This window comes from Sander vitreus, chromosome 4, assembly GCF_031162955.1.
Source record: "Sander vitreus isolate 19-12246 chromosome 4, sanVit1, whole genome shotgun sequence".
In the NCBI taxonomy this organism is placed as follows: Eukaryota; Metazoa; Chordata; class Actinopteri; order Perciformes; family Percidae; genus Sander; species Sander vitreus.
The window spans coordinates 7,903,038-7,916,426 of NC_135858.1; the positions used below are offsets into that span (position 1 = coordinate 7,903,038).

General features: G+C 40.6%; 2 protein-coding genes and 2 non-coding genes across 4 annotated transcripts; 1 reads left to right on the top strand and 3 right to left on the bottom strand.

Annotated features, from left to right (window-relative positions):
- Window positions 1–1,999: 1,999 nt before the first annotated feature.
- Window positions 2,000–7,728, bottom strand: nop56 (NOP56 ribonucleoprotein homolog). The gene is made up of 12 exons (XM_078248019.1): window positions 7,623–7,728; window positions 6,991–7,080; window positions 6,804–6,912; window positions 6,104–6,274; window positions 5,628–5,826; window positions 5,102–5,289; window positions 4,602–4,753; window positions 4,274–4,374; window positions 3,451–3,599; window positions 3,118–3,239; window positions 2,778–2,888; window positions 2,000–2,529 (listed from the first exon to the last, which is right to left on the bottom strand). The coding sequence occupies exons 1-12, from the start codon at window positions 7,623–7,625 to the stop codon at window positions 2,227–2,229; spliced, it is 1,698 nt and encodes a 565-aa protein (XP_078104145.1). The 5' UTR covers window positions 7,626–7,728; the 3' UTR covers window positions 2,000–2,226.
- On the bottom strand, window positions 2,964–3,031 carry LOC144517481 (small nucleolar RNA SNORD57). The gene has a single exon (XR_013501943.1). It is a non-coding gene; the product is annotated as a small nucleolar RNA SNORD57 (small nucleolar RNA).
- LOC144517472 (small nucleolar RNA SNORA26) lies at window positions 4,864–4,983 on the bottom strand. The gene has a single exon (XR_013501934.1). It is a non-coding gene; the product is annotated as a small nucleolar RNA SNORA26 (small nucleolar RNA).
- Window positions 7,729–11,398: 3,670 nt separating the features above from the next.
- On the top strand, window positions 11,399–13,386 carry mlnl (motilin-like). The gene is made up of 5 exons (XM_078249586.1): window positions 11,399–11,449; window positions 12,010–12,140; window positions 12,830–12,928; window positions 13,083–13,188; window positions 13,379–13,386. Exons 2-5 carry the CDS (start codon window positions 12,021–12,023, stop codon window positions 13,384–13,386), a joined length of 333 nt encoding a protein of 110 aa, XP_078105712.1. The 5' UTR covers window positions 11,399–11,449; window positions 12,010–12,020.
- The last annotated feature ends 3 nt before the right edge of the window (window positions 13,387–13,389 follow it).

Below are 13,389 nucleotides of genomic sequence, written 5' to 3' on the forward strand. Positions count from 1 at the left end.
GGTTGCGGTTAGCCAGCTCGTTTTGGCTTGTGACGTCACAAGCCGATTTTGAACAGCTCACCCAGAGACTGACACATTCAGAAACCGTATCTCACTCAAAACAGCATGGATGGATTTTTTTCAAAGTTTGTATGCGTGTGGAAGCACAAAAGAACACCCCAAATCCCAGAAAGTGTTTTTTTCATAATATGGGCACTTTAAGTTAGTGAGCATGATGTAATTAATTTAACGCTGTTTAAACTCTTAAATTAACAATAGCCATATATAGCCTATATTTGGCAGATTTGTGGATGTTAACGTTTGTTTAATGATGAAACCTACGATGACTTTACATTTTTCTCTTATTAATGCTTTATTTGCAAATTCATAACCATAAAAAAAGGACAAGCGTAACAAAAACGTATGCAAAAAGCATAGCTCAACAATGAAACCACCCACATAATACTAAAATGAATACACTTTTACAATTATAACATGAGACCACAGGAGAGTAGGCTACAATAAAAAGGTTTTCATGCATCCCCTTAGAAGGGGATCTGGTATCTAAAATTTAGAGTTTAACCAATATTTTATTATAGGCTAAATCTTTTTAATCTATAATTTTGAAAGCCGCATTTATGGATATGAAATTTAACAAAAATTAGGATTAATATAAAATATTAGTTAACCTCCTCCTTTCTGAGATCATAAAACATTTAAAACTGCATCAGCGTTTACCGTTGACGTTTGTTTAAGCCATATTACATGGGAGGGTTTAATTTAGAAGTCCGAAAGGCGCCTCCTCAAGTGTAATATTGTGATTATACAACAACGGTTACCAACAAAATAAGTGATCAATTTGTATTCATATTGTGGAGCAATTCGCTCTTGAAATACAAAAAAACAACCGACAGGATTTCAAGTCACTCCCTGTTTAGTCAGACAATTTGAGCTACGGCTTTGTAGAGATTGTGGGATTTCCCAAACTGAATAAATCCCGTCCGCACATATAAACACAAAGTTGTTTTGCTAGCTCCATCGTATTGTAACTAAGACATCTGCTGAAAAAAATAAATTGTATTCATTAGCATGATTGTCGTGTTTATTTCAAAAACATCCAAAACACCAAAGTACGAAGACATAGCGGAAAAGTCGACGCTCGGGGACAGCACCAGCCGGGAGGGCATGAGACGGGAGTTCTCTTTTAACTGTCTATGGAGGTCTCCAGGCTGCAGCCATACCCGACTCCAAAGTTCTAACAGTCTAACTGCAATGCAGGGTAGTCAAGGCAACTAGCAAACACTTAAGCATTATAAAAATTAGATATATTAAATGACCAAAGGATATCAATGTGCCAAACATGTTGCAGGCAGTATGGACGTCAGTACCTTGGGCTTGTGCCAGAGTACCAATTCTTTAGTCAAGTTGTGCAGGTTCAGGCATCAGTAACAATGGAACTTGAAAAGTGGCAGTGGTATCAATATCTGATGCTCAATGACAAAATTACATATACCAATAACTGGAACACAACACCTAACCGGATCATATTCAGTTTTTAGAGGCCACTATTTTTACCGTTAGATACCAGTTACACAGTGACTCAAAACACCCTGATCAATTCAATAATACTCCAACACACATTGTGTGTAGCTGGTGACCTTTTGTCATTGGTTTTATTTGCAGCTTTTGAGATTTTAAAATTATACATTTAATCAGCTTTAACACTTATTTACATTAGGCTTTAAAAGAAATGTTCATTTAATTCTGCATGCTATTGTGCAATTAATTGGCATTTGTGGCAGGTAACCGTCCATTTCCATCTGTTGTCAAGTCAAACAGGAGACATATTGTCCCTGCAGACAACACTTGAGTAGGTGGCTTTTAGTCCATGGACAGTGACTTACTGTACAAAGTGGCCCGATAATAGCTGAAAGTACTGCCAATAACCGTCAGTTACGAGATGGTAGTCCTGAAACAATTCACACCAGAAACCTGTGAAACGGCAAAACATGAGTCAAGATGTTTTTACATGTCAAAAAGTTTAATGGTAGTTATTTACAAAAGTACAAGTAAAGGTCACTGGTCAAGGCACAGTTAAGCATTTATGTGCAGTCTAATCTGCTTTAAGGGTGCCATAATAGACAGTGCAACATATAGCTGCTTACATAAACAAGCTCCAAATTAAAGAGTAAAATTAAAAAAAGAAACTGTACACAATTATAAAGATTCAGTCTTTGACCACATTCTCTAAGTCTCTTTTTTCTTCTTTTTCTTTTTCTTTTCAGACACAGGGGTTTCTGGAGTCTCTTCTGCTGGCTCTGCATCCTTAGTCTCAGTCTTTCGTTTCTTTTTCTTCTTGGCAGGAGTATCCGCTTCCTCTGCGCCATTATCTGTAGCAGCGGCTTCCTCTGCCTGGATTTCTACCTCAGCTTTTCGTTTCTTCTTCTTCTTGGCAGAGTCCTCAGCTCCGTTCTGTGCAGCAGGGCTCTCCTCTGCTGCGACCTCAATGTCCTCGGCCGCTTGCTTCTTTTTCTTCACGTCATTCTCTGCCTGTGAGGAATAAAAGAAAAACTAAGTGACAATACCGATTTGATATTCCTAGCTAGCCTTGATGTAGAATATATCCTTTAAGTGGCTGCAATGTCTGACTCACTTCAGTGATCAAGTCCATTGTTTAGAACCAGCCAATGGTTCGGAGTCAGGCTAATATAGCATGTCGTACACTGAGACAGGACCACGTGTGTAGGTCAGATCTCAAATCAAAACATGCATGGTCAGATACTACAAGTAATGCTTACCTCTGCTTCACCGTTGGTTTCACCGGTTTCTTGCAACTTCTTCTCACGCTTCCTGCGTTTCTTTTCCTTCTTATCCAGTTTCCGCTTGATCTCGGTTGCAACATCAGTAGCCTAAAAGAAAAAAATAAGCTGTATTTACACTCTGAGTGAAACCAACATGTTTTTTTAATCAAGAATCATAATGCTGCATCAGGCTCATTAAATCAGTTTGTACCCTCACAGTGATGTCGGGGAAAGACTTCTCATCATTTACAGCATTGACCGACAAATTCACTTTAATAGACAATTGATTAATGTCCTGTTGACTACCACCCAGCTTCTCACGTCATTCTGCACTCACCTCTTTTACAGCCTCCTTCATGACATCCACATTCTTCCGTGGCACGTCACCCGTCTCATAGAAAGACAAGCGCTCCTCCACCTGTCCACGCAGCTTGTCACCAAACACACTTGTGGGTACCTCTGTAAGAAGAGTAACATTAACCAATCAAGGACAAAGCCAGCAGAGGATTACAGTAGTTAAAAGTGGCCCGTGGCTTTGCTCAGGAATTAGCTTGTCACCACCAACCCAAAGGATGAATACTGTTGACGAAAAATGTGAACATCATTGCAAAAATGCCACATGCATTGTGACGCAAACGTGGGCATTGATCTATAAGGTCTTGTTACCCACCAGAGAAACAGTCAATGCGTGAGGCGATGGTGCACTTATTTGCCAGATATCTGGAGATCCGGCCCTTGTTCTTGGCGGCAGCACGTCCAATGAAGGTGGAGTGGAAGATGAGCCCATACTTCGGGGTGTTGCCACGAGTCTTTAGGGCTCTGTATGAAAAATACAGCGCATTTAACACTAAGAAATAGTAAAATGTTACACAATAGGAACAAGTGGAAATCTAAGCCATGGGCAACAATTGCATCTGAACCACTGATATTTTCTTTCAGGAACTGTGTGTACTGAGAAATCAGGTCAAAGCATTTCAGGACCTTAAGTCTGAGTCCAAACTACTGTGTGCTAATTCCCAAACCTCTGAGGGTTTTGCATTTTTGGAGAAAGACTATCTAGACCGCTCTGAAATTACTTCAAAATGTTGGCATGCAGACAACTAGAGTGCTTGTAAACCAGATGACCTCCAGGTTATGTCACCGATGAGATGGTGCATTACGAAATCTATTAGCTCAACAAGCTCTTTATCATTGTTTAGGTGGCTTTGGCAGATTATTTCATTTCAATATGTCAAGGTTTTTAATTCGAAGCATACGGTAGTGACACATTTGCATTTAAAGTGTGTGCAAAGCTTCCAGTCTAACCAAGTTTTTCAGATTTTCTACCTCAGTGCTGTAAATGGCTGCTCAGACTGTGGGAGTGCATTCGGGCGAGAGGGATCACTCTAGAAAAGACTTAAAAAAATAAAGTCTTCTCCAGTCACCCTGCTCTGCCCAGCCCTGCCATCACTGCAGCCACTTCTTTCCCCAGCAGGGAGGGGGTGCCCCAGTACCTGAACAGGGCCTTCTCTGCTCCCAAAATCTGGACGGTGGAGGCTGGGTACTTGGCCAGGTTGGTTAGACTGCCAGCATGGGAGATCAGACGAGCACCCACCTAATGAAAAGAAAATAGCGTCACACTCACTGACAATCACAGAGAGCACTGCAGGACTACCATTAAGATGGTTTTTGACTTTGATTAACTGAGCACACGTCTGAGGACCATCAGCACATGATATATTTTTCATCACACAGATTCAGTGGATTGACAGATTTTGGTATAACATCATTGGTCCCAGAGAAATCTATAGATACAAAAGTTAACATTACACTTTCACTTACCACTTCTCCAATTAAAGCTGCTAGATTTGGAGCAACTTGGCTCATCTTGGAGCGCAGGTACTCCTGCAGCTCCAGTCGATAGGCAGCCAGAGACACTACACGATTGGAGAATCTCTCTATGTTGATCAGGTCAATAGGAGAGATGTCCATACCTGGAGAAGAACAGAGCAGGGGAAGGTGTTGAGCAGAGTGATGATACTAATCACCCACTTGGGCAGCTTCAACTACCAATTAGTTTACACCGGTAACCTCAAATGTAATGTGTTGTTTCTCCCGACAGGATCCGCAGTGAGGATTTGTGCCTTCACTACAGGTTTATGAGAGAGATACTCTGCCCCCCTGTGTTAGTCACCCAGGACAATTATTGGTCCAGGGTGGGCAAATAAGGGGCATGGTGTGGTCATAAATGTGCTTTGACAAATGCTGTGTGCAAACGAGCCGGTGTTGTGCACAGATGCCAAAGTGGCAAGAATTGTATTTCAATGTCTATTTGTACTGACCCATGGAGGAACGTGATGCATCCAGGATGGCTTGAGCCTTGGCGGCGTCCATCACCACCTCCTCTAGACTCTCCAGACTCTCCTCCGACAACTCCTTCCTGTTTCCGATGAGCTGAGCCATGCGGCAGTATGTAGAGTTGTCTGACACGATCTTAATCAGCTCTGGAAAGTGGTAGCCATACCATTCACTGCCAACACAAGACAATGAAGAAGAAAAAAGTCAGAAAAAAAAAAAAAAAGTGTTTAAGACCTACAATTCCAAAACTTGATGCCAAATAACACCTTTTCCCAATGTATACCAAACTGTCAGCTGTTGACTGACCACCCATCAAGTTTTACCAGTGTGGGCGCACATAAACGTTAACATGCAACACAGGAAGTGACAGTTGAACTGCACACAAGCACTGAAAAACCACAATCTGCCAAGCTTCATCTTATGTGAAACATTTCCCTTTAAAACGATACTTTTTTTTAATTTATTTTTTATTATTTTTTTTTTAAAGTGGTGGGATATTTGGAACCTTACCGGACACGCATGGAAAAAGTGTTGATGTCTTTGTCTAGCTGATCCAACAGAGCAATGGACTGTATGATCATGTTGTCGACCCTGTTGACATTGAACTTCACTTTAGCTCTGGAGTAGCTGTGGCCAAGACCCAGTTGTGCTTTGGAGGCAGCCAGCGCAGTCAGACCCTTGACTAGAGAGTGGAAGTGCAGACGCACACCTGACAGAACAGATAACATAAAGGGTTTGTCTGGGTTAAGTGGAACAGTAGCAGAACAGCATATGACCAGTGGCTGTTCAGATTTTCAGTATGCACCTTCATGAGTCTCAGGGTCACAAGATTTCATCACAACAGACCATTATTTTATAGTCTCAAAATGTTTGCAATTTGTTCCAGTCCTAGGAAGTCTATTTGCTCCCAGTTTCCTATATTCAAACAAAGCATAATCTTCCCAAACAGGGTAAACAAATCAGAGGGAGGCAATTTGTCTACCCACCTCTGGCTATCTCTGCCACCACCCCTCCAGTCTGGATGGAAATGCTAAATTCTTCCTGTAAAGCTGCTCCGATCTTGGCATCTGAAACCCCCAACATGGCTTTCTTCTTCCCAGAGAGAGGCAGATTTGTCTCAAGGAACAACTTCAGGTCAGCATGAACCACACCTGCAAGTGAAGGAGGGGGATTACTCATATATCTGTATGCACTTGGTAGAAATAAAGCTTAGCTTATGCAGCAAAGCCATTTGAAAGATGTGACACTGACAATGTGACTTAATACAATCTGGCTCTTTTTATCCAGGCTTATTGAATCATGCAATTAAGTAGTCCATCCAATCCAGACAAATCTGTACAATTAAACTGAACGTGGATCAGCCATCTTAGAGGGTATAAGTTCTCATTTATCTAAACTATTTTGCCAGTTGATCAAAATTAAACTGTCAGTTTATGTTGGGCTACTGCTAGTATGTAAAGTTACATACATTGATTTAGATAAATTAAATCTTTTAAAGCTCACAACCAAAATTGTGTTGCCAGGTCACCATACTCAAACACAGCTGCATTTTTAAACTGTCTTCAATTGTTCAGGTTCAACATTAAGTTGTCAGCACAGTAACTCAGTGGATTGACAGATTATAAAACATCATTACAACTGAGGACACAAATACAGCCACAAAGTAGGAATTCAGCTTGCCTTCAGAAACGGCATTAATGTTCTCCAGAGCAGCCTGGGCCGACTTGAAGGGGAAGAAGGCAGCCAAGCTCACCATGCTGTTGAACTTTCCAATGCTCAGCACGCTCTCCTCCACCTAAAACACACACCTCGTTATCTCTGCTCCATCCGGAAAACATTAAAAACAGAAAAAAACAAAAGACAGAAGACCAACCTGAGGCAGCAGCATGCCGATCTCCTCCACCTCTTTGACTGCAAACAGCGCATAGCCCGCCGCATGCTCGAACAACACGTGCAACAGCACCTGCGGAAAGTAAAATAGTTGGATTAAGGCGCGAAACAAACAAATGTTGACATTTTACAGTCAATGTAAAATAATGTAATTCTTTATAACCGTTGATTCCGACTTCGACTTACATTACGATAACTTTAAGACGCAACCACGTAGTCGTTATGAACCCACGTGTTGATAGGCCAGTGCCTACGTTATGCTAGCTAGCAGTCCAGCTAACGTTAACCCAGAACACTTCCATAAATGTGCTGCTGCTAAAAGTAAAAAAAAAAAAAACTTCAACTGTAAGGTTTCAACTGTAAGACTGCGACTGAAAAAGCTACTTTTATCTGTAGTGGGAAACCAAGTAGCTCAAATTAAAGACAAATTCAGGCTAATGTTAGCCACATGGGTGGCTAACTGCTCCACTCATGTTGAAAGGCCCCTAACAACGTTGAACATAAGCAAAAAAGAAATGTCTAATCTTAAAGCGTCGGTAATCTTAGAGAGCCTTCGATTGTATCCTACAATGACACACTTTGTAATTAACAAACACCCAGCACCAGTTCTCTTACCATGGTTAGTAAATCTCTGCAGCAGCACGCTGTGCGTGTCTGCTCTGCTCAGTCACCTCGTCTAAAAGACGGCTGTATCATACGTTTCAGCAAATTGCCACATGACCCAAATACCGCGATATCGGCCTACCACCGCGAGATCCGGTGGAGCCTCACCATGCTCCACCGTAATTATACATCCATGACCTCCACCTGCTGCATACAGAGCAGAAAGTCACTCTCCAATATTGAAGGATAAGGCTCGTATTAACCAATATTTCCAAACATTTTCCTTCATCTCTATTCCGTCTGTGGCTCTCATGCCCGTTTGTATCTGAAGTGTAGCCATTTATTTTGTAGTCAGGTGTTTTCACTTTCTCTGCTTAAAGCTCTAGTCAAGTTGATGAGGATGTTGTCCCCCTTGAGAGGTGCAACAGGAGAGTGAGGGAGATGTCAAAGCAGAGTTTATGCGTGTAGCCTAAGGGCTTTGAAATGGGTCTCAAATATAGTGTCATCTTTTTTAAACATACAGTAATTTTTCTAAAATAGCTGGGCTCCGTAGATTTTAATAAAACAGGAGTAAACAGTGTATTTGTTAGAGACTATATTCAGCCTCAGATTGATAGACATTTGTGCTTAGGTGGGTAGGCTATTTATGGCAGCAGGAGGTGTATGTGGAACTGAGTCAAAATAAACTACGGTGCCCATGTTATGAAGGAATATGCCATCAATGCTATGTGTTTCATTGATGTTTTTATGTTTTTATTTTATTTATTTTTACAGTTTTTGAACACGTCGAGGTCTAATATTAGAATCCAAGGGTTTGTCTGACCAGCTTCCCAAAACCCAAAGATAATCAATGTACTATTGCATAGGCTACTAAGAAAACAGTGAATATTCACAATTGTTTAAGCTGAACCACTGAATTTTATTTTTCCTTTGATCGACTAATCAATCAATTGTTTTAGCTCTACGACACATTACTTCATTTCTTTTTATGGGATTTGTTGATTTATGCCAGTAAGAGTTATCCTTTAGGTAAACACAAATGCAGTACTCAGTTGATGCAGTAGGCAGTAAGTGACACATTTGCAGTGATTTTGACTATACTCGAACACACATGGGTTTTGTTGCGTTTTCTTGAATTTGAGAAAGTAGAGGCTTTCTCCAAGGAAGATTAACAAAAAGATTTAATAACAAAATTACATGACGTAACAGGATTTGACGCTGCAGCGGACCGCAAGATGTATTCCCCTCGTGGTTCTACATTTTACAGTCCCAAACATTTCTCAGTTTCACCAATATATTCCCTCGAAGTTGTGGGCGGTTCCTTGGATGAAAACTTTTTCCATTGGTCCATCGTCCTAGCCTGGTCCTACCAGACTCTCGTACATTTCATTTATACAGAGAGTCTGGCCACTCTCCATTGACAAGTGTTAACTTCCTTCAAGGCGGGTACTCCCTTTGAAGTTTAAAACTATTGGATCTGCCCAGAGCCACTCTGGATCTGCCATAACCAATCGCTAACGTTTGCTTGTGACGTCAGCTTAGCATCGCTAGCGTTCGCCTTAGCCAACTCCTTCACCACTAATGGGGCGAGCTGGAAAATCTAACTTATCTAACTTCTAACTTACTCTAAATATTCGGCAGCGTTGCCACAACGGACCGAATGGCTTCGCTCGCATCTTTCTCCACCGCAATTACGGAACTACAACTCAAACTAGCGCATGACCTCAACGTCATCGTTCTCAGCCACTCCCTCTGTTCACTGATTTGGTAAAGATTTGGCCGGAGAAAACCCAAGAATATACCGCAAACCCAGATGGTGTACTGAAGGAAAATGAAAATTGAGCGGAAGTACATAGGAGGGCGAAGCCAGGCTACCGTCATCCCCCAAAAGAAGGCGTTATTTCCAAATCCATGTGTTTTGAGGTTACTTCCGGTCACAAACAAGATCCTACCATGTGGATGTCAATTCTTTTCAAGTTAGTCTTTTGGTCTAATAATCTAATCAACAGACAGCCCCCAGACAGAGACAACAAAAGTTCTTCCTGCCATATGAACAAAGAGCTTCCTCCTGTATGCTAAGTGTCAGGATGTTGATTGGGATGCAATTTTCCTGCCTAACTCAGCTGCAGCATACATTGTGAATACATCAAAACATAAAAGTACATTGATATCAAAAGATCAGCATTGTTTTAACTTTTTTTAAACTCAACAGTTTGCCATAAAACACTGACTGCAGTATGGTTAAAGTGCGCTGATTTTAAAAAGTGCAAGTCAAGAGCTCATCATAAAGAGCCTAGGAGATGGAAAAATCTTACAAGAGCTTGTGCGTCATTGTGGTGTTACAGAAGAGATACAAAGCTGTACTCTTGTCCTTGAATTGCAATAAACCAGATACAACAGTGGCAATGTTTTTAACTGTCCACTCCTGCAGAGTATTCTGACAACAGAATAAACCTAGTCTGCGATAGCATTTCACTATCGTGTAGGAAAACAGTTAGGCCACATGTCATACGTAGGAAAAAGCATTGTTAAAGCTCTTTAGTGCCATGAGGTTTCAGAGGAACAGATGCATGTGGGTCTGTTTGTACACAAGTATAAATTACTGGCAAGTCATAAATGTCACATTGTGTTTGATATTAGTTTAGAGCAGAGAATTTATGACAGACCTCGACAGATCATCTCCTGGCTGCTACACACACACACACACACACACACACACACACACACACACACACACACACACACACACACACTTAAAGTCCAGTTTATTAATCACAATAATTATTTGCTGTATCTTTGACGGTATTTGATGATGTCGTAGGCAGTATCTGTTTTAAGATGAGTTATGAATGAGTTAGTTTTTATCTTCCTCCTAAGGTTAAATGACTAGAATATAAATAAATGAGACTGAATTTCTGATTTCTTTGTTCATCCAGCTCTACAATCAATTCACTGCAGTATCACATCACATGAATTCAGTATGTGTCGAACAAATGTGTCCTGTAGCTCACACAAACCTCCTAATAATATGCCACAGGTTATCAGTGGTGGAAAGTAACTAAGTACATTTACTCAAGTTCTGTACTATTTTAAGGGTACTTAAACTTACTTTTCTTGAGAATTTTCATTTTCTGCTACATTATACTTCTAATCCATTTATTTGATAACTTTAGTTACTTGTTAGTTTGCATGTTCAGATTAATAATACAAAATATAATCAACAAATAAATTAGCATGTAATATTATAGATTGAGATAAAACTTTATTGATCCCCAGTTCAAGTTCACATGCTACCCGGCAGATGCAGTATATAAAGTAATTGAAATTAGCTCCACCTTTACCAGCTTCATAACACCACATTAGCACACATTAATGCATCAGTAATTGTAATCCAATAATATAATATGCATTATTCTGAAGCGGGCCATTCTGCGTAATGAGTTTTTCTTGTGGCACTTTAAGTATATGTCGATGCTAATACATTTGTACTTACTACTACTCTACGTAAAAATGTGAGCACATGACTTTAACTTGAAACAGAGTATTTCTACACTGTGGTATTGATTATTTTCCTTAAGTACACAATCTGAGTTCTTTATTATCTTCATCAATGTGTCTTTTTGTCTATCTGGTCAAAGGCCCTTACTGCCCTAATAAAGAAAAGCCAGATTCCTGAGTAATATGTTTCCAGGAGCATGGAGGAGAGTGCTTAAATGAACCTGTTAAGAAGGGGGTGAGTATATAAAGGCTAACTAGGACAAGCTGACGCTCAGACTGGTGGAACTCTGCTCATCTTAAAGCACACTTCCTTAAACAACTGTCCAAAGCTGACACAGCCCGTGAGTATAACACATGGCTTCTCTGCTTTTCATTCTTTCTGTCTCTTGGGCTTTCCCCCACTCTCTGTTACCCCTGTCTTTCTCTGCTTTGATGTCCTGTCTTCATTCTCTTTTGTGTACAGAGCTGTCTTGCTGTTGTATGCAGTATGGCTGGTCCACTCTTATCTCACTTTTCAGTGGAGTAGTTTATTGTTTTTTACTTCCACACTTACTCCCCTCCTCCCGCCTCATCTACTAAGTATTTGTTAATGTTTCCCTTGCATAATAACATGGAATTTAGTTACTGTTTCTGGCATATACACACACACACACACACACACACACACACACACACACACACACACACACACACACACACACACACACACACACACACACACACACACACACACACACACTCCCCCCACATTCCCTAATTTCTGTAAGTGGCCTTGCCTCATGTGCCACTCACTCCTGTTGTTGTGGACTCACTGACTGTACTGTATGTTTGCATGAGCCAATTGTTCTGCATGTATGCCTACAGTATATGTGTATGTACATGTGTGTGTGTATTTATCCAGGACGGAGCAGAATGAGCATGCGTGGAGCAGTGGCTGGTTGCTTGGTATTGGCGTGCCTGGTGGCGCTGCTGGCTGAGAGGACAGAGGGACACATCACCTTCTTCAGTCCAAAAGAGATGATGCTGATGAAGGTAAGCAGCTCATGTTGGATTGAACAGTGAGCCAAAGTAGAGCTGAGTGACAAAGTAATAGGGATGTCTGATGTCTTTTCAATGCAGTCATACTAGTGCTTAACTCATTATAGCTTTGTCTTACATTATATTGTCCTGCAGCTTTACCTATTGAGCACCAGTTTAATTACGTAACTTCAATTTTGCACAATAAACTGTTTGCAACACAGCTCTGAAACAATTAGACACATATTTTGATAATTAAATAATCGCTTATATAATAATAATTTCCCAGTTATGAGGTTTTGCTCCTTTTCTTTGTCTTTTGTGAACATCTTGGGGTGTTGGCGTGTTGGTTGACCAATTTAATGAACACCTTGGGTTTTAGAAAATCGGAATTGTTGTTTTTTTACATTTTATGACCAAACGATTAATCAATTAATTGAGAGAATAACTGGCAGATACATAAGTAATACTAGTACCAAAAACATATCAACAGTTACACATTATTTAAATTTCAGTACTATTTAAGGATAAAGTTACAAAAAACGGTCAAGTGGAGGTTACTCGCAGTTTCAAATTGATGAACTGTCTATTGTTCATGATTTACAGTATGTAGGTATTGTGGCTGGAGGTTGTAGAAGTCCATTCCGTATTACAGTAGTTTTCATTTTTGTGCAAATAATGTGTTTTGTGTGCCTGTGCTGCAGGAGAGAGAAGGTAGAAAGGACATGGAGCCTCGATTGAATAGTCAGTTTAAAGAGGATAGAGTCCAACAGCTTCTTCGGGTGGAACATGGTGAAAATCCTGTGAGCACACACACACACACACACACACACACACACACACACACACACACACACACACACAACCTTCACCCCCAACATCGTTGCTGTTTTCACCAAAGAATTGTGTCATTGATTACAAGCCATTAACAATTCTTTGTTTCTTCTGTGTGTCCAGGATGAAACAGTGGTGATTGGCGTCCGACTTTCACCCAAACAGCTAGATCATGTGGCTCCGGTGCTCAAAGAGATCATCCATGAGATAGTGGAGGAACATCAGAAAGGTACATGTGTTTGAGTGGTGGTAGATGTAGTGACACATTTGCTTAAAAAAAAAAGCTTATTTGCAGACTTACAACATGGTCTTGTATCTTCTTTTATTATCCAAAGCTGATTAGTAGACACGCACTTATTTGTACAAGTACTGTATACCTCTTTGACCATACTGTTCTCTCACTATCTGTGTCTCTGCAGCCAAATAGCGA